Source organism: Taudactylus pleione, unplaced genomic scaffold, assembly GCF_031769625.1.
Source record: "Taudactylus pleione unplaced genomic scaffold, aTauple2 ptg000246l, whole genome shotgun sequence".
In the NCBI taxonomy this organism is placed as follows: Eukaryota; Metazoa; Chordata; class Amphibia; order Anura; family Myobatrachidae; genus Taudactylus; species Taudactylus pleione.
The window spans coordinates 130,372-150,732 of record NW_028284648.1 but is presented as its reverse complement, the minus strand read 5'-3'; the positions used below and the strand labels follow the sequence as shown (position 1 = coordinate 150,732).

General features: G+C 44.3%; 1 protein-coding gene across 1 annotated transcript in view; it reads left to right on the top strand.

The window, feature by feature from the left end:
- Nucleotides 1–146: 146 nt before the first annotated feature.
- SMC4 (structural maintenance of chromosomes 4) overlaps nucleotides 147–20,361 on the top strand; it is a 142,092-nt gene continuing 121,877 nt past the window's right edge. Inside the window, exons 1-7 of the mRNA XM_088479818.1 lie at nucleotides 147–418; nucleotides 1,580–1,715; nucleotides 2,212–2,390; nucleotides 2,655–2,846; nucleotides 3,537–3,713; nucleotides 12,849–13,013; nucleotides 20,233–20,360. Coding sequence (XP_088335944.1) covers nucleotides 1,586–1,715; nucleotides 2,212–2,390; nucleotides 2,655–2,846; nucleotides 3,537–3,713; nucleotides 12,849–13,013; nucleotides 20,233–20,360 — 971 coding nt within the window. The 5' untranslated portion in view covers nucleotides 147–418; nucleotides 1,580–1,585. The remainder of the gene's footprint in view (nucleotides 419–1,579; nucleotides 1,716–2,211; nucleotides 2,391–2,654; nucleotides 2,847–3,536; nucleotides 3,714–12,848; nucleotides 13,014–20,232; nucleotide 20,361) is intronic.

Below are 20,361 nucleotides of genomic sequence, written 5' to 3'. Positions count from 1 at the left end.
CTTATTTTATTATATATCTTTCTAGTTATTAATACCCGCTATTACCGGGGCCGGTGTCTGGCACGGACTCTCAGAGTGGGGGGGGGGGGTGTGGTTAAGAAAGCCCCCCGGTGCGGTGGTGGTGGCGCTGTTCCCCAGCTGCTGGGAAGATGGCACCCTGCCTGCCTGCCCCATTTTTTTTTTTCAAACCAGAGTAGACTCCCAGAAGGCAGCGCGCATTTGTAACGAACTTCGGTTCGAGTTTGGATTTTGGGCGCCATTTTCGAGTGGAGCAGCTGAGGCGCTGGCAGGCAGGGACTGAGCACCCCGCGTCCTGTCCGTGGATTACGCCGCCAGACAGCCGGGACACCGGGAAAAATCGGCAAAAAAATCACGTAGGCTGCCGGTGTCGGGACGAGCCGGCGGGAGCGCTCTGCAGGTGATTCCCCTCACCCATTGTCACTTATTTATTTTAGCGGGCTGGGGCAGAGACGGAGCGGCGATGTGACAGGCTGTGCTGGGAGGGGGGTGAGCAGCTGTCACCGCGGCACATACCGGTGCCCCCTGTATAGTGTTATCACCTCACTCCGGCTGCGGGTGACAGCCCCTTGCCCCTGTCTGCTGGTACCGCACACTGCCCGCTGCTGTGCAACCGTTTACCATCTCACTCACCCGGAGCTTACTGGCCATCACCCCGTACTGTACTGTGTGATCGGTGCTGTACTGTATGATCGGTGCTGTACTGTATGTGTGTCAGATGGTTCCCCAGCCAGCACCCCGTACTGTGCTATACTATCTATCCGACCGGTGCTGTACTGTTTGGTATAGAGACGGTTCCCCAGCCAGCACCCCGTACTGTACTATGTGATCGGTGCTGTACAGTATGTGGCAGACTGTTATCCATCCAGCATCCTGTACTGTGCGAGGGCAGCGAGGCCAAGTTCGCTTTCCAGCCATCATCCTGTACTGTGTGATCGGCGCTGTACTATTTGTGGTAGCTCTTATACCGTACTGTACAAATCTGATCGGCGCTGTACTGTGAGCGACTGCGACAGTTTCCCAGATAACACCCTTTACTGTGTGAGGCAGAGACTGTTCCCCAGTTAGCACCCTGTACTGTACCATGCGTGGCACAGTTCCCCAGCCAGCATCCTGTACTATGTGATCGGTGCTGTACTGTGAGGCAGAGACTGTTCCCCAGCCATCATCCCGTACTGTACTATGTGATCGGTGCTGTACTGTGAGGCAGAGACTGTTCCCCAGCCATCATCCCGTACTGTACTATGTGATCGGTGCTGTACTGTGAGGCAGAGACTGTTCCCCAGCCATCATCCCGTACTGTACTATGTGATCGGTGCTGTACTGTGAGGCAGAGACTGTTCCCCAGCTAGCATCCTGTACTGAATGATCGGTGCTGTGTGTGGCAGACTATTCCAGCATCCCGCACTGTGATCGGTGATGTGTTGGGACCACTCAGTACCTCTCAGTGTAACTTTCAATCACTGCCGTGTCCCGGGTGTTGGTCACTCAGTGACAGCCCATGCTATGGAGCCGGGTGTAGGAGTGCCTGCTATGTGACTTGTCTCTCTCGCTTCCACAGATCACCATGCCACCTAAAAAGACCAAAACCTCCACAGCCGTGGCCAGGGAGCCCGCGGAGCGACCCCTGAATGAGAGCTACTCTGCCCTGCCTGCTCCAGAGGAAGCCCCAGCGGATGGAGAGCCAGCGACACAAGGTATGACTGACCCGGTGTGGGGGGGAGGGGGGTATTGTGCACACGGCTGATCAGTGGTCCCCCGCGCACTTCGGGGAGCTGCCAGTTACTGTGGTGGGAAGACACGGCCGCAGGGAAACGGGTAACCCCTTGTCTGCCAGGAAGGGAGACTGATGTGGCTGTCATGTGCGTAATTGTGTGTCCCATCTTTCCTCTGCATGGTGCTGGGTGAGTGCGTACTCCTCTCCACACTCCTGTATGTGTGTATTACTGATGCAGCCGTCGGTCCCCTCACTGGTCCGTAGTGGCAGCTGAGCCGCCCGCTCCCCATAGAGTGTGTAAGATCCCAGTAGGAGGGGAGGGGGCTTCGGGGGGGAGAGGAAGGGCGTTTTTCTGAGTCCCAGATCAGCTTGTCACTAGGATGGGTACAACCTGTCAATCCGGCTAATCCTCAGCGTCTCCTCGCTGTGTGCAGTTTGCACTGTTGCTATATTATTTATTATTTTGTTAATTTCAGAGACTCCTAATGAGGTGGCTGACAATCGAAGTTTAGAGGAGATTTTAAGTAGCATCCCTCCTCCCCCACCTCCAGCAATGACCAATGAAGCTGGAGCTCCTCGTCTCATGATAACACATATTGTAAACCAGAACTTCAAATCGTATGCTGGTGAACGCATCTTGGGCCCCTTTCATAAGGTGATATCTGTTTCTGTCAGTGTGTCTAGGTCTCTGCCATTTACCATCATGCCCAAAATACCACTTGCACAATTTAGTGCATTTGTAGAGGCTTTTGCTTTAGTAATGCCATGTTAAATGTGTATGTAATTCAGTTTGTTTTATAAGCTGTGCTGGGCATTCATTTATTTAACAGGTTGAGTGATGACAATCACGGAGTACCTTTCTATATAATGTGTTTAAGATATTACTCTGCTTACACTGAGATCTTTCTTGTTTGTTTAGCGCTTTTCATGTATTATTGGGCCCAATGGAAGTGGAAAATCCAATGTAATTGATTCAATGCTCTTTGTTTTTGGATATCGTGCACAAAAAATAAGATCCAAAAAATTGTCAGTTCTGATCCATAATTCTGATGAGCACAAAGACGTTCAGAGCTGCACCGTGGAAGTTCATTTTCAGAAGATCATTGACAAGGTGAGATTGGGTTTGGCCTATTGTCATTCCACATTGTGGTTCAAAAATAGATTTGTGTGTTTGTGTTGCTTACTGTGTGAAAGTTATTTCAGCATTAAAAAAAAGAATATAATGTTTAATATTTCAGTCTGATGCAACTATATTTTGTGTGTGAAATAAATATATACACACACTTTTTTTCCCCCTGCTCATACTTTGTAATATGCTGGACGTATTTGGAGTACTTGCACAATGTGTTTCTGTAGTGATCTAGGCCCTCATGCACTCCTCCCACCTCTTGTTTTGTTTGTTTCCTGTTTGCATGCTGATTTTCTCCCTATTGTTGTTATCCAGTGTCTATAGTAAGAGCAAGTATGCTATGTGTTTTTCTTTACAAAATTAAATATTACTGTTGACAATTTTTTATTTTTTATTTTTTTTGCCATCGAAAAGTATTAAGGTGGAAGGCTAGCATCAAAGAAATTTAAAACAATGAAACTATTAAAAAAGGGCAATTTAAAGCATTTTACAGCACATTACTTTTTATTAATGTGTCAATTCCAGAGACTGCTTTTTAAATATAGCACTTTTTAAAATATAACTCCCAAATCTGTAAATTTTACTCAAATATTTTTCTATTATTTGATATCGAGTTAATAACATTTTGAAGTCCTGTTAATGGTTAATATTACTGGTATTTTACCTTCACAGGAAGGTGATGATTTTGAAGTAATCCCTGACAGCAGGTTCTATGTATCCAGAACTGCTTATAAAGATAATTCATCTGTGTATCACATTAGTGGTAAGAAAAAGTCATTTAAGGATGTTGGTGTTTTACTCAGAAGTCATGGGATTGATTTGGATCACAACAGGTTTCTGATTCTCCAGGTAAGATTATAATTGTATCACTTTTTTTTTTTTTCACTGTTTCAAAGCAGTTTACGTTTTCTTGGCATCACAGGATGTGATAGGTCTAAATAATATTGTTTCTTATTTGTGTGAAGTCCTTAAAAAGCTGTAGCAGCACATCATGATTTGCATGCTATATTAAAGATACTAATCGTTATTTGCTGCTTTAGTTTTTTATGGAAGATGACCAGTGCTTTTTTTTCTTGGTGAACTGAAGACTGAGGGAGACAGAGCTGCTATCTGTTCTGCTTTAGCAGCACGTAAATATTGGGTGGTGAAATAGAGGACCCCAATATTATTGTGCTGCTCTAGTGTGGCAAGAATTCTGCACCAACTCTGAACGTTTTCTTGCTTCAGACTGACTTCAGTACAATTATTTTTACTTTTTTCTTTTCGTGTAGTAAATGTGTGCTGGATTTACTGGAAATATACCTGCAATTGTGTATTTTACTAAACATTTGTTTTGCTAAACGTGTTATTTTAGAACTTCATTTGTATGTTTACATTTAGAACATTATATGTACTATAGTTACTGGTTGTAGTTTTTAAAATGAGCTTGTGGTGACAAAATAGAAAAACTGGAGCTATTTGCGGACTTAGTTGTCCTTGCATTTTCAAAAAGTTTTGCTGCTCTAGCTTTCCCATTTGATCATAATATGCTGGGTCAAATGAATTCTGCCAAAAATAAATATTGCCTACAGTGAAGTTTTGGTATTAACTCTTTGCTTGACAGATCTGTGTTCAAATGACTCCCTTAATTTTTTTTCATGTATACCACCTCTTGTATGTTGGCACATAATCTGCAGTGTTATAAGAGGGTGAATAGTGAAATGTTCTAGGATGTGAGGTGTTTTTAATACTTTCCCCCCCATTTCTATTTTAAACTGTAGGACTCATTATATAATCATGGCATGTTATCTTCAATCCACATTTCATTTACCATATTAACTATTCTGACTAGTGATATGGCTCTTCATTTTTGTGAAACAATGGTGTACAGCTTTACCGTTTTTTTTTTTTTTTTTTTTTTTTAGTTTTATTTATTTTTTCTAAATGCATTGAAAACGTATGTATGAAAATAGATATATTTTATAGAATTTTTGACAATTTTTATAATTGTGTATATTTAAATAACGTTACTAGTTGGCTTAAGTATTTTATATGTTCTTATCTGTGTAAAAAAAAAAATATATATATTTTTTTTAATTTATTGTCACCTGGTTTCTGGATGAGGCCCTTTGACCTATGAGAATTAAAATCTAAATAGTGTTATCATATACTCTAGTGTAATGTCTTGTATGAAAAAAGGCATTGGATTGATATCTGAAGTGTAATGTAGTCACCTGATTGGAGAGTTCTCCTATGGCCTGTCAAAAGTTAATTATTGCAGGCCTTCATTAGAATCTAGCATTATACGCCGTGTGAACACTTAAGTGCATCCAAGTTAACTGCTGGCTTTAGAGATCTTGTAACAGGATTTTCTGATACAAAAAGACTTTAAATATTGTCTTGTGAAAATAAAGAAAACTATATTTTGTTCAATATACTTACCATAATTGGCTACATAATATGATGTTTAGTTTTGATATTAAGATTTGTCCCAAGACTATCTATCATTTTATAGTGTGTGTTGTGTAATTAATGGAGTAGCATTTTATATAATTTTAAGTAAATTACAAACTAGCTACAAATGTAAAGATAATTTGCATAAAAATAGGGGCAGTGGACAACATTAATGTCTTCAGATGTTTTCCTTTTTAATGTTCCATATCTTGCTCAAACCATGCAGTTGATCAATGTTATAGCCCAATTACGGATGTTCAAATCTTTTACATTGTCCAGCATTGCAGATGATTAATGTTTTGGAAACTTTACCTTTCCCTACAATTTGGTTTGGTCTACCTTTTTGTATTGCATACCTGAGTGTGACAATTCTTATATATGGTATAGCGATATGCACGAATGGGCATATTATCAGCAATTTAAAAAAAAAAAATCATTGACCTTGGCTATGCAAGTTTATAGTCACTCGTTTAGGACTAACTGCTGGATAAAAAATTGTGTGATATAAAATCCCTTATTGTGTTGGTCTGTAGATAGTAATAAAGCATTTATTTGAAATGAAAAGCAGTGCACCAATAACACTTAGTAAAAATACAAGCTGCACAGTTTACACGAGTGATTATTTCAGCAATGTAAAATGGTTCATGAAAAAACGAAAGGCATATTTCTACATGGCATAGATCCAATTCTTAATTCCTCCTACGTTTTTTTTTTATTTATTTTTTTTATTGGGGTACATACATGGTAAATATTTTGCAAATAACAGTCTTAAATATTAAAACAAATATAATCCTAGTTTTGTGCAGGAGGAAAGGAGTCCATCACAGCAACATGTACATAATTGTCTGATCTGAAAAAGGCAATGTATGTTGCATTTCATTGTAAGCAACAAATTAGCGGAATATTGGCTTGCGTCAAATCGGAGGTGGTATACACTTCTTCAATTAATATTTGGACATGTAGATATTAGAATTCCCAGTCATATTTTAACGTAAAAATTGATAACTTCTTATATGTTCCAATGGAGGAAATAATTTATCAAAGTTTGGAGACAGATAAAATTGTGAGAAAGTACTAACCAATAAGTTCCTAACTCCTTTTTCAAAAACTGCCTGTAAAATGTAAGTTTGAAGCTGATTGGTTAGTACATTATCTCCAAGCTTTGATAAATACCCCCCATAGTATCAGTGGCGAGCTTGTCTTCTCCCACCTCAAGTATGTTGTGTATTTGTGTGTGAATGTATGTGTACACTCACAGATTTCTTAAAAAAATAAATAGATAAGGAACCAGTTTCTTCATTTTTTTTATTTGCCATCTGCATTGGAATCCATTACCAGGATGACTCAACGTGGCTTTACACCCCAGAGTTGTGTGTGTGTGTGTGTGTACTGACCTCGTTAGCGACTGCCCTCTCTGGGGTGCTGGCATCAGTGAGTGCGTACACACTTGCCGGTGGCGACAAAGCGACGGCGGGGGCCATGCTGCATTCGGCAGCATGGCCCTCCCTAACAATGAACGGGCGATGTCGCTGGCGAGCTTGTGGGAGTGCGCATAGTCAGCGACATAGCTGGTACATACTAGACAATGTGCCCGATATCTCGTCCGATCCGGCCAGTATGGATGAGATGTCGTCTAGTGTGTACCCGGCATAACTGTGTGGAGTTTTGTATATTCTACCTGTGCTTGTTTGTGTTTCCTCCCACACTCCAAAAATATACTGGTAGGTTAATTTGCTCCCAAAAACATCATGCATGTGATACAGAATATAGATTGTAAGCTCCACTGGGGCAGGAACTGATGCGAATGGCTAAATATTCTCTGTAAAGCTCTGTAGAATGTGTGCGCTATATAAACAACTGGTAATAAATAAATACAAATAATATAAAATATGTGTAACCAGTATTTTATAGCCAGCTACATCAGCTGATGCCTTTATTGCATGATATGATTGTTATATGTGCTTCCAATTTGCGGGAACATTTTGCAGCCATGCTATTGGTTACACTTCAGATGTTTATGAATACTGTAGAAGGTGTTGCCCCCTACAAACAAATCAGTTTCTGACTCTTTTCAACTAAAATTCCCAAAATAAAAGCAATCCTCTGATTGTCATCTTCACCATTACCAATGGAACAGTTTTTTTTGTTTGTTTGTTTTCTTTTTCTTTTTCTTTTATAGTTGTTCTCATTGTATTGTGCCCAGACCAATAAATAGCATGTGAGGTGGCATCTACACCTTGACCGCAGGTTACTTTTTTAAGAACTTGATTTTGCTTTGCAAAGTTATCAAATGGCAGATGCTGATATATATATATATATTAAATATGACTGACTTTTTCTAGGATCAAATTGTTTGGTATATTCTTAACTAAACAGTCTATTGTTCTTTTTTTTTTTTTATTTCTTTTTATATGTTACCATAGTACAGGTATGTATAAATTTCCCATTGGGGCGCTGCTTATTTTGAAGATGGCTATCTTTCTGGTGTGTTGTGTAGTAGTATTATTATTTATTATTATTGTTTTGCTAGAACATGATTTTACATGTAAAAAAATAAACTTTTTTTTAAATTGAACAAAAAAGGAGCTACTTGATTGTGTGTTCATATTATGAAACCCTGTAAGAGAACACCTTGTACACCATTATATAAGTTGTCTGATGTCAGAATGCTGATTTGTCTATTGTGCATTGAAACTGTCTTCTGACAGAATGTTGTCAACCAAAAGGTGAAGAAGTGGTTGTTTTTGTTTTGTTTTTCTCCACAGTGATTAGTTTTTTTTCTTCTTCTGTTTGCTTTCTAAACACCTTTTTGAGTTTTAAATGAGTAAATTTCATTGAATAAATATTTTTCATTTTTGAGCTGAATTTTTTTTTAAAATAAGTAAATGAGTTTTGTGGTGTTTACAACTTCCTTTGTGGTAATGCATTAATAAAAGTTGCACACCTCACATATAAATGAGTGTAACCCTAAGGGCTTCAGGAAGGGGGGTAGAGGATTAGCTAAATTGCCCTGGCTTTTTTTCTATTATTTTTTAAATTTTATTTTTAAATAAAACTTTATCCCCAATAGTTAGTTTTTTTATTTATTTTTTTCTTCATGACAAATTGTCAGTTCAAGCACTTGTCCAAATGTTTTCTGGTGTCTCCTTTGGTGGTTGTGCTGCGATTTTATTTTCATTGCATGAAATTTTTAATGGTTCAACACTAGCTGTTTACTGGGGGTGTAGTCAGGAAGCCAACGGTCTAAATGCCGACCGCTGGCTTCCCGACTCTAATCCCGACGTGGTACTAATGACAGGCGTCAAACTCGATGCCTGTCATTATCCATATGCCGGAAGACCACTGACACCCGCCATACCAAACGAACGTAAGCCGGGCGCGGACAGCTGGGGGGGAGGGGGGGTCAGGTTTTAGGTACCTGGGGGGGACTTAGAGTTAGGCACCCGGGAGGGTTAGGTTTAGGCTAGGGCAGGGGTTCCCAAACGCAGTCCTCAAGGCTCCCCAACAGTTAAGGTTTTAGAGATTTCCATGGTTAAGCACAGGTGTTACATCAAATTGACTGAGGTACTAATTAAGTCACCTGTGCTCAGCCTTGGATATCTGTAAAACCTGACATGTTGGGGAGCCTTGAGGACTGCGTTTGGGAACCACTGGGCTATGGGAAGGGGGGGTTTGGCACCCACCCCCCGGGGGATTTAGGATTAGGCTGCGGGAAAGGGGGGGTTAGGTTTAGGCACCTCTAAGGGAGGGATAGGGGGTAGAATTAGGTTATCGATACTTATCTTCTCATGATCGGGATTTTCACCCTTGCCGGGCTGCTGCTGCTGTCGGGATTTGCGGCCGGCGGTAATACCTACTACACCTGTTTACAGTAATCGCATATGTAAAATGTCAAAATGTTATATGCATACCAAAATGTGACATAGGCATCATAGCTCTGTATGAGCACAACTCCTATCCTGTTGCATGATGTTTGCAATGCAGCACAACTAGATGGAGTTTACAGGTAGCAGCATCGATGATAGATCTCGGTGATCCCTCAACCATCTGGGGAAGGAATTCCTTCGCCGGCGAAGAGTGTGAATTGCTGTTGCCGAAGCTTTTAAACGTCGGCAACGGTAACCTGTCTCGCACCAGCCGGCCGAATGCCCGATTCGAACAAAAGTGCTCGCTACAAATACTTTTGTGTGAGATCCTGCTGCTGTAAATCGCGGGACTGCTGCACAGATTCGATCAGGCGAACGGATTTGTCCTTAATGGAATTCACCCCCCATAGTGGACAAAACTTTGCTTTCAATAGTAGCTTTGTAACTAGACACAGTACATATATAAAAAAAAAATGTGTGAAATATTCCTTGTCTATATTGTGCCTAAACTGACAAATATACTCCATACCTTCAGACAACTTTAATTTTATTGGTCTTTACTTTTTCCTTTTGCAACTTATATATAGCAGTGTCGTTCCCCCCCCCCCCCCCCCCCCTTATATATTTGTCAGATGGCAGTTTTTTTTTTTTTTTGTTACCTTGAATACAACAGCTGTGTTGTACTCTTTGGAATGGATACAGTTGTATACTGAGCATACATTTATATTCTATTTTGTTCCAGAGCAACATTGTTTTCTAAAAATACATGGTTAAAAAGTACAGACATGGAAATGTAATGTCTATTAAAAACTAAAAGCAAAAATATGGAGACGTGGATGGACTGTAATTTTTTTTTTTTTTCTTAAGATGTGATCTAAAATTGGCCATACACAAAATTGCAACTGAAGATAATATGCTGACATTTCCAGATATGCTTTATAACAGCTGCCTATAGACTGGTTGTTTTATAACCACTATTTTATCCAGCCCATTATCTTTACAAATGTTTTGTAATCAGATATCTTATTTTCTACTTTAAGATCAACCTAATTTATTTATTTTTGTTACCAGTTATTTATATAGCGCACACACATTCCGCAGCGCTTTACAGAAAAAAATTGGCCTAATGAACTGCTTTTTAACCCTCTTTTGTTCCAGGTTCCCTGTTAACATTTGTATAGTCAGATAATTATAATTGTATGTTTTATGCTGTGAATATTGCCATTTCCTAGGGACAAAAAGAAAATAATTAAATGCACTGGAGGAAACTAGAATAGAAAAACTTGTATTCTTTTGGGGGGGAAAAAATTGCAGGGTTTGTCCAAGCAAACATCTTTTCACCTGAAGGTGAAAAATTATTTAAGTATGAAATGGACAAAATTGTTAGTTAGTACTAATAAATATAAATAAATAAATATATATATATATAATTATGTAATGCAAAGGACGGCGGCACTCAGCAGGACTTGTACAACAAACACCCTTACAGTGGTATTAAAGCCAACGTTTCAATCTCTTTAATATGAGATTTTCCGCAGAGATTCTCGTCTTACAGAGATTAAAATGTTTGCTTTAATACCACTGTAACGATGCTTCTTGTACAAGTCTTGCCGAGTGCCGCCGTCCTTTGTCTCTACAAGCTGAGTAGTTTCTTCTACTCGGGGAGGGCACCCAGGCAAGCAACCCAATTAATTATCAATGCGCCGGTCCTGTGGAGATATATTATAATATATTCGTGTGTATGTGTTCACTCTAGGGCCGACAGCAGGCAGGGTGCCGGACCTAGATATAGGGCACTTCTGGGTGCGCTAAAGGGGGAGAGTCTTTATGACTCCCCCCTTTTCGTCACTCCTGGGGGCATGCCCGGCACCTACGGACATGCCGGGTAGCCCCCAAGTGCTGCAGTCACTGTGAATGGATGCTGGGCGCCTGCGTCTGGCATCCATTCACCGGCGGCGACCGCCGTTTTGACCACCTGCGGGGCGCTGTGCTGGAGGGCAGGGTGCTTTATGCCCTTCAGAAACGGGGCAGGGCGCGGCGCCCTGCTGAAACAGCCTAGCGGGAACGTGATCATATATGGTTATGCACCGCATAACTAAAACCAATACTTTGTGAAAAATCTAAGTGCCTAAAAGTGAACAAATAATAAATAATGTGATGAAGTGATGGTAGACATGTTGGAAAAACTACTTTAACTTATTCAGACTGTCTTTGGTCACCTGACCAACCATAATTCATGGTACATGAAAAGAGAAATAAGGCACAACATCGTGTGTAACGTTTTAGCACTGCATAGGTATGGATTACTGTATTATCTGCAGTTAGGAACTGCAGCTAGTTCCCCATATCTATAGAACACTCATAATAAATATGTGTGTGTGTGTGTGTGTATATATATATATATATGTGTGTGTGTGTGTGTGTATAATCCACAAATAAATGCAGGTAATAAATGTGGTACAAGTGAAATATATGAAAGGTTATCTGTCCGTAATACAAGGGTCCAGGATGGTGGGGACCCCGCTATTTAGTTTTGTTCTCTATTAGCTGCTTGGATTTTTCATAAAGTATTGGATATATAATATTTGTGTGTGTGTGTGTATAGCTAGGTTCAGCTGGTGCCTTATTGCGTGATATGATTGTTTATAGTATGTGCTTCCAGTTTGTGGAACACTTTGCAGCCATGCTGTTTCAGCTGTTTATGAATACTATAAATAACTGTAGAAGGTGTATCCCCCTACAAACAAATTTGTTGCTGACCATTTTCTACTAAAATGAACAAAATAAAAGCAATCCCCTGCCATCTAAACCATTACCAGTAGAACAGTTTTTGGTTGTTTTCTCTTGTTTTGTATTTATAGCTGTTCCCAATGTATTGTGCCTTGACCAATAAATAGCATGTGAGGTGACATCTACAACTTGACCACTGGTTACTTTTTTATCAACTTTATTTTGAGCTGCTAGATTAGCGGCGGCACTCAGGTGCAGATTCAGGAAAAGAGATGTGTTTGAATACCAACGTTTCAATCACAACATTTTCCTTTATTTTTCCACTTTTATTTATTAAGGTACATTAGTAAAATGACATATACAACAAACTTCACTCCTGTGCAGAGGAGTCTGTCAAAAAAATCAAAACTACATGCATTGTAGGAAGCATGCTGAACATGAGATGGAGGTTATAGCTTAATCTCCTCTATCAAACTGTAGAAGGCATTATGTAGGTGAAATACTCATGCCTAGGTTTTATTTTAAGGATAAAAAAGGTAAGACTTTTTTTTTTTTAAGTTGAAGCTACTGTACTCTGTTCCATATAGAAACATGACATGCTGATTTCTTGTCTTTAAATGTAAATCCATAGCTTTTGGAATTAATTTGCTTCGATTTGGTGCTTATTCACATGTACACATTAATAAATTATATTTAGTTTACTGATAATTAGCTTGTTGTGGTTGTAAATGCATCCACTTTAGGGTAGCCCAGGATATCCGATTTAGATTTATGGTAGTTTTCAGAACCACTTAAATTTCTGCATTTACAGCTATTATGCTATTCAAGGAGGGGCAGTTCAATGTCTACAACTGAAGAGAAAAAATATTTTATATAAAAAAAAAAAATGTCAGTTTTTTTGCTATATTTTTGATGGGGATTTGTGTTTATTTATTTTTCCAAAAACCTATTGTAGGGTGAAGTTGAACAGATTGCAATGATGAAGCCCAAAGGACAAACTGAGCATGATGAAGGAATGCTGGAATATTTAGAAGATATTATTGGTTCAGGGAGATTAAAAGACCCAATTGAAATTCTGTGTCGCAGAGTTGAAGCTCTAAATCAGCAGAGAGGGGAAAAGGTAAGTGTTTAATTCTAGCTTTTCTTTTCCTTTTATTTCAGATTAATGTTAGAAGGTCTTTAGGGCCCTGTATTTGGTGTGTCTCTTAATTGTGGAAAGGGTAAGTAGAATATATATACAATGTGTGTGTGTATATGTGTGATCCTGAAAATGTCGGCATCTTGATTAAATGCAAGTCCAGGAGTGCCGGTGTCTCTCTTTTTGCAAGCACTACCAGTATCTATGCAGAGGGCACCCTGGCCCGCATGAACTTTTACAAATTGAGTGCCAGTTAATCAGTGGAGATGTGTGTGTGTGTGTGTGTGTGTATAAAATATATATATATATATATATATATATATATATATATATATATATTATACACGTACTGATAACAGCGCTATCCGAAACAGGTTATTTCCAATCGAAGAGTCAGGTCTCTTAAGTCAAGTCCTCTTTGACACACTATATTACCAGTTCTGAAGGTGGCTGCTCAGTTTCCCAGGGTTGACCTTTGCTGTATGGTCCTCAGATAACATGAAAAATACAAAAGGTGGAAACAAGCGCCCAATAGTGTGATATTGTTATAATAATTGTAACACGCACCACACAAAAATGTTCTGCGTACCGTATTAACCTAATACATAGGCATGTAATATGGGATCTTTTAGGAGCCTCACTTCTCTTCAAGAATTATAATGCATTGTCGTGATTGATGTACTGGAAATCGTTCATGGATCATTCATAACAATAGGAAAGTGCATTGCACTTGGAGAACAGACATATGCTTGGAGGGCACTTTCACATTATCGTGCAATCATTTTTTTTCTACTTCAGGGTCCATAGGGGTCCACAGGGTGACCTTGGGGTATAGCTGGATCCTGGATCCTCGGGCACCACGGAGTTAAAGCTTTTAGCTGCTCCCAGGATGCACTTGGGTCCAACCTCCCCTATACCCCGCCCCCGAGCCACAGGCACCTCAGTTTTAGATGGTGCCTGGCCGGAGTCGGGTCACCCTGCGGGGGGGGGCTGCAGGAGCAGCCCCCTAAAGCTTTTTATTTAACTAGGTTAAATTTATTTTTACACTAGTTTTGTTCTCCAGAGCGGCAGCGCTGGGCTGTCTGTACAGACGCCCACGCTGCCGCTCCTTCTCCCTGCTGGCGCCGCGACGCCAGCACTGAACTGGGGATCGCGGCGGGGGAAGCCAGAGTCTGTACTAGCCGGACTCTGGTTTCCCCCGGGACTGCTGCCTGAAGACGCCGGGGAGATCAGGTAAGCCGCGCACCGCTGATTAGCGGCGGTGCGCGGGTTCTTTTTAAATGCAGTCCCATGCCCCCGGTCTAGGGGACAGACCGGGGGCGCTAGCGGTGGCGGCGGGCCCCCCCTCCAGCGGAGGCATACCCCGCCAGACCACTAGGGTTAATATCGCGGCAAGCGGGATGCCGGCAACCCGGGGGTTAATATGCTAGCCAGGGGAGGAAGCCTTCCCTGTCAGCGGCTCCTCCCCTCAGCTCAGCGCGCCTTTCAGTTCGGAGTCTGGCGTCGCTGAGCTGCAGATACACGGCCACTCCTCCTCTGAGGTCTCCAGCGGCCATTTTCTCTGTGGCAGCGTGGATACTCTCAGGGAGCACGCGGACCGGTCCCCCTGTGTACCTCTCCCCCGACGAGGACAGTGTACACAGCGCTATAGCCCTCCCAGACACTGAATCTGGGAGGTTGATTGTAGTGGAAAGGTGCAGTGAGTATATCTTCCTGCATGGTATGTGACTTTTGCTAGTGCTGCCTGTCTGTGTCTTTTTTCTGCTTACTGTCAGCCTGTACCTATCCCTTTCCTTCTCCTACAAGCCCTACAGGTGTGCGGGGGAAGGGTGTTTCTACTGACCTCACCTATATAGATCACGTATTTGTGAGGTCCGTCACATACAGTTGTGTGCTACACGGTGCCATATTGTGGGCTGTTGTTCAGCACACTGGTGAGTGCGCACGTTTTCTTCCTAAGTCATGTCTGAGGAGGAGATTGAGCACTCCGGGGCTCCGGTATTGTTCTCCTGCAGGCGCTGTTCTGCAGGAGTGGATAGGGAGGATTTGTCACAGGACGGCCTGTGCGGACGGTGCCAGGCGGTCCCTGGTACGTCTAAACCTCCCATTTCGCAGGAGCCACCATGGGCGATGTTTTCCCAGGTGCTGGTGTCCATCGCGGACCGTCTGTCGGTCCCGACTGCCGCCCCTACTAGGGCGTTGCCCCAGCCTGCCATTCCCCGGGTGTCCCACAATTATTGCAGACTCCCCCGGGGTCTCAGCCTGTTTGGTCCCTATGCGGGGTTGCCAATGTATATTCAGTCCACCCCTGTGGCACAGCCGGCTGTGGTGCCGTTTCAGGCTCCTGTGACAGCTCCTCCACCCTGGGTGGATGCGCTTTCCCACACTGTCCAAGATTTGGCGGCAGCATCTTCGGCTTTTCAGTCGATGTTGCGCAGTGACGTGCCCTCCAGGGCGTCTAAACGCTCAGTCATGGCACAGGCTGCGCATCTTTCGGATTCTGAGGGGTTCTCGGATGATGGTGAGGTACAGGATGACTTAGCCTCAGATGCCTCAGTCCAGGAGGTAGACACTAAGTCTTCCATCAATGTGCGGGCTCTGGTTAAGGCGGTGCGGGCTATTCTTCTGATTGAGGATGAGGCACCCGCTCCCAAGTCAAGGTATCCTAGTTTTAAAAAGGCTAAGGTTACTTCTACAGCGTTCCCCTTGTCTGATCAGTTGACTGATCACATGGCGGTGGCCTGGCAGACGCCCAGTAAGCGTTTCCTGCCACAGAAACGCTTGGCGTCCAATTATCCATTCCCGGAAGCGCATTGTAAGAAATGGGAAACTCCGCCTGCAGTCGATTCCCATGTAACACGCCTCATCAGGAGTGCTACTTTGCCATTGCCGTCTATATCCTCGCTGAAGGATCCTACGGACAGGAAGGTGGAGACTTGTCTAAAGTCTATTTATTCTCTCTCAGGGGCTGTAGCCCGGCCGTCCATGGCCATCTCCTGGGTGGCCAAGGCCATTGAGGGGTGGGCCAACGCCTTGGAGGACACGTTTACGGATGAATCTCCGGACGTCCAGAGGGCGTTGTTAGGACAGATGAGAGATGCCGCCTCCTACATTGGAGAAGCATCTTTGGATGCTAGCCTGTTGACCTCTAGGGTTTCGTCGGCAGCAGTGTCTGCTCGTAGATCCTTGTGGTTGCGGTCTTGGAGAGCAGACGCGGATTCAAAGAAGGGCTTGGAGGCCTTACCTTTTAATGGGGAATTACTATTTGGTCCGGACCTGGACAAAATAGTAGATACCCTGGCAAAATCCAAGTCAGCCTTCCTCCCTTCAGCTACTACACCTGCTAAGGTCCGGAGCTCGGCGTTTCGTTCCTTTCGGGTTCAGGGCAAGGCAAAGGGTCAGTCCTTCCCGAGGCAGTCCGCACCCAAGACCGCCTCAAAGCCAAAGAAGCAAGCCTGGAGTGCTAGGCGCCCTTCTTCCAAGCCAGAAGATAAGCCTTCTGCGTGATGGGACGGGCCTCCCTCTGGGGGACCCCAGAGTGGGAGGCCGACTTCTTCAATTCGCCCAGTGCTGGCACAATACCACCACGGATGCCTGGGTGCGAGAAGTGGTCTCCCAGGGGTACGCCCTGTCTTTTCTGCACAGGCCGCCTTGCCAGTTTTTTTGCACAAGTCCTTCTCAGGACAAAACCAAGGCCTTGCAGGTTCAGGAAGCCATAGAGGCCTTGCTGACGGCGGGGGTCATTATACCCGTACCACAGTCTCAACGTGGGATGGGGTATTACTCTACGCTGTTTCTGGTGCAGAAACCCAATGGCTCTCATCGCCCCATCCTCAATTTGAAGTCCCTGAACAGGTTTCTCAGGGTTCCCAAATTCAGGATGGAAACTTTGCGTTCTATCATACTGGCGATGGAACCGGGGGATTATATGGTCTCCCTGGATATCCAGGACGCCTACCTCCATGTGCCTATAGCAACATCGCACCAACGGTTTCTGCGGTTTGCTATTCTCCACAACCACTACCAATTCAGGGCTCTACCCTTTGGTCTCTCCACGGCACCAAGGGTATTTACCAAGGTGATGGCGGTCATGGCGGCTCACCTTCGGAGCCAGGGGATACGGTTGCTACCGTATCTAGACGACCTCCTCTTGCTGGCAAGCTCCCCGGAGGTACTGATCCAGCATCTCCACCTGACGGTCGCTTGTCTACAGGCGCACGGCTGGTTGATCAACTGGAAGAAATCCTCCCTCATCCCATCACAACGGATGGTTCATTTGGGGGCCCTGCTGGACTCTCGTCAGCAACGGATTTTTCTGACTCCAGAGAAGGTCTCCTCCTTACAGCTGCGGATTCACAGTTGTCTGAGCAGTGGCAGAGTGTCGGTGCACTCAGCGATGAGAGTTTTGGGGTCCATGGTGTCGGCATTCGACATGGTGGAGTTTGCCCAGTTCCATTCCAGGCCCCTGCAGGGGCTGATTCTTTCAGAATGGAACGGATTGCCACACAGGATCCGCTCTCAGATGCTGGTGTTGTCCTCGGAGGTGCGTCTGTCCCTAGCCTGGTGGCTGCAGACAGCGCATCTCCTGGAGGGGCGCCCCTTTTGGATCCCGGAATGGGTTCTGCTCACGACAGATGCCAGTCTCCGGGGTTGGGGGGCGGTGACAGGCTCCTTGTCTCTTCAGGGTCGTTGGTCGGCGGAGGAAGCGATTCTTCCCATCAACATCCTGGAACTGCGGGCAGTATACAGAGCCCTGCAGTCGTCCGGCACCGCTCTTCACGGAAGGGCCGTTCAGGTGCAGTCAGACAACGCCACCACGGTGGCGTACATCAATCACCAGGGAGGGACTCGCAGTCGAGCTGCGATGTCGGAGGTGTCCCGCGTCCTGGCTTGGGCGGAGCGCTATCTTCCAGCTCTCTCGGCAGTTTTCATCCCAGGAGTCCTCAATTGGGAGGCAGACTTCCTCAGCCGTTACGATGTGCATCCCGGGGAATGGTCGCTTCATCCAGAGGTATTCCAACTACTCGTGGACAAGTGGGGGCTGCCAGAACTGGACCTGATGGCGTCCCGTTACAATCACAAGCTGCCTGTGTACGGGTCAAGGACAAGGGACGCAGGCGCAAGTCTGATAGACGCGCTGTCGGTGAAATGGCTGTTTCAACTTGCTTACTTGTTCCCTCCGATATCTCTGCTGCCTCGGGTCCTGCGCAAGTTCAAACAGGACGGAGGCACACTGATCCTGGTGGCCCAGAAGGCCGTGGTACTCCGATCTGCGGAGCCTGTCCATCGACGCTCCGTACCTCCTACCTCAACGGCGGGACCTGTTGTCTCAGGGGCCCTGTCTTCACCCGGATCTGGGTCGACTATCTTTGACGGCGTGGCTCTTGAGACAGCCGTCCTGAGGTCTCGGGGCTTTTCTAGCTCCGTTATTACCACCATGCTGAGGGCGCGCAAGCCTGCTTCCGCGAGGATCTATCACAGAGTGTGGCACACTTACTTTCAGTGGTGCGAGGCCAGAAACTATGATCCCCAGGTGTTCCGAGTTTCGCGTATTCTGGCTTTCCTTCAGTCCGGTTTGGACTTAGGATTACGTCTTTCTTCACTGAAGGTACACGTGTCTGGTCTGTCGGTGTGGTTCCAGCGCAGGATCGCTGCTATGCCGGACGTACACACCTTTTTCCAGGGTGTTTTGAGAATCCAGCCTCCCTTTGTGCCACCTGTGGCCCCGTGGGATTTGGCGGTGGTTCTTAGGGCCTTACAGGGTCCTCCTTTTGAGCCCTTGGAGTCAGTGGAGCTCAAGTGGCTAACTTTTAAAACTGTTTTCCTCTTGGCAATTGCTTCTGCCAGGAGGGTTTCAGATTTGGGGGCGCTTTCTTGTCGTCCCCCTTTTCTGATTTTTCATCAGGACAGAGCGGTGCTTCGCACTCGTCCTGATTTCCTGCCTAAGGTGGTTTCCAGGTTCCACATTAATCAGGAAATTGTTGTACCAGCCTTTCAGTCACCTGATCTTTCGGCTGGGGAAACTTCCTTAGACGTTGTCCGGGCACTCCAGGTTTATGTGGACCGGACTAGTTCTGTGAGGAAGTCGGATTCTTTGTTTATCCTCTTTGGTTTTCACAAGAGGGGTTGGCCTGCCAACAAACAGACTCTAGCCCGTTGGCTTCGTTCTGTTATTATTGAGGCTTATATGCAGGAGGGTTTACCTGTTCCAGCCTCTGTTAAGGCTCATTCCACTCGGTCCGTGGGCCCTTCTTGGGCTGCTAGCCGTGGCGCCTCTGCTGTTCAGCTCTGTAAGGCGCCCACCTGGTCTTCCATTCAGACCTTTTTGAGGTTCTATGCGTTTGACACCTTTGCCTCTCAGGATGCATCCTTTGGGCGCCGGGTTCTCCTATCAGCACAGGAGCGTCCCCGCCCTTAGTTGGACTGCTTTGGGACATCCCCAAGGTCACCCTGTGGACCCCTATGGACCCTGAAGTAGAAAACAAGAGATATGGTAAGAACTTACCTTTGTTATCTCTGTTTCTACGAAGTCCATAGGGTCCACAGGGCACCCGCCCTGACGCACCTGGCTTCATATGGGCTCTGTGACTGGTCACCGGTTTTCCGTCTCCCATTTCTGTGAGTATGGTTCTTGTGTGTTCCAGTCTTCCTTCTCTCTGTTTCGTCTCCTCCTCCGGCCTGGGCTGCTTACCAACTGAGGTGCCTGTGGCTCGGGGGCGGGGTATAGGGGAGGTTGGACCCAAGTGCATCCTGGGAGCAGCTAAAAGCTTTAACTCCGTGGTGCCCGAGGATCCAGGATCCAGCTATACCCCAAGGTCACCCTGTGGACCCTATGGACTTCGTAGAAACAGAGATAACAAAGGTAAGTTCTTACCATATCTCTTGTTTTTTTTCCTATTGTTATGAATGTTCTATGAACGATTTCCAGTACATCAATCACGACAATGCATTATAATTCTTGAAGAGAAGTGAGGCTCCTAAAAGATCCCATATTACATGCCTATGTGTATTAGGTTAATACGGTACGCAGAACATATTTGTGACTTCTGAATACGATCTGGTATTAGAAGTCTTTTTAAAAACTTGAAATGTGTAATAGGTACCACAGACTATTTCTTAAATATTAAATCAATTTGGTGAAATTGTGCTGGCTATTTCAGATCTTGTCTATAAAATCAATTTTTTAATTATTTTATTAAAGCTTAATAGAGTCAAACTTGTGGAAAAAGAAAAGGATGCATTAGAAGGAGAAAAAAATAAGGCTATTGAATTTCTCACTGTGGAAAATGAGACTTTTAAGAGGAAAAATCAGATCTGTCAATATTACATG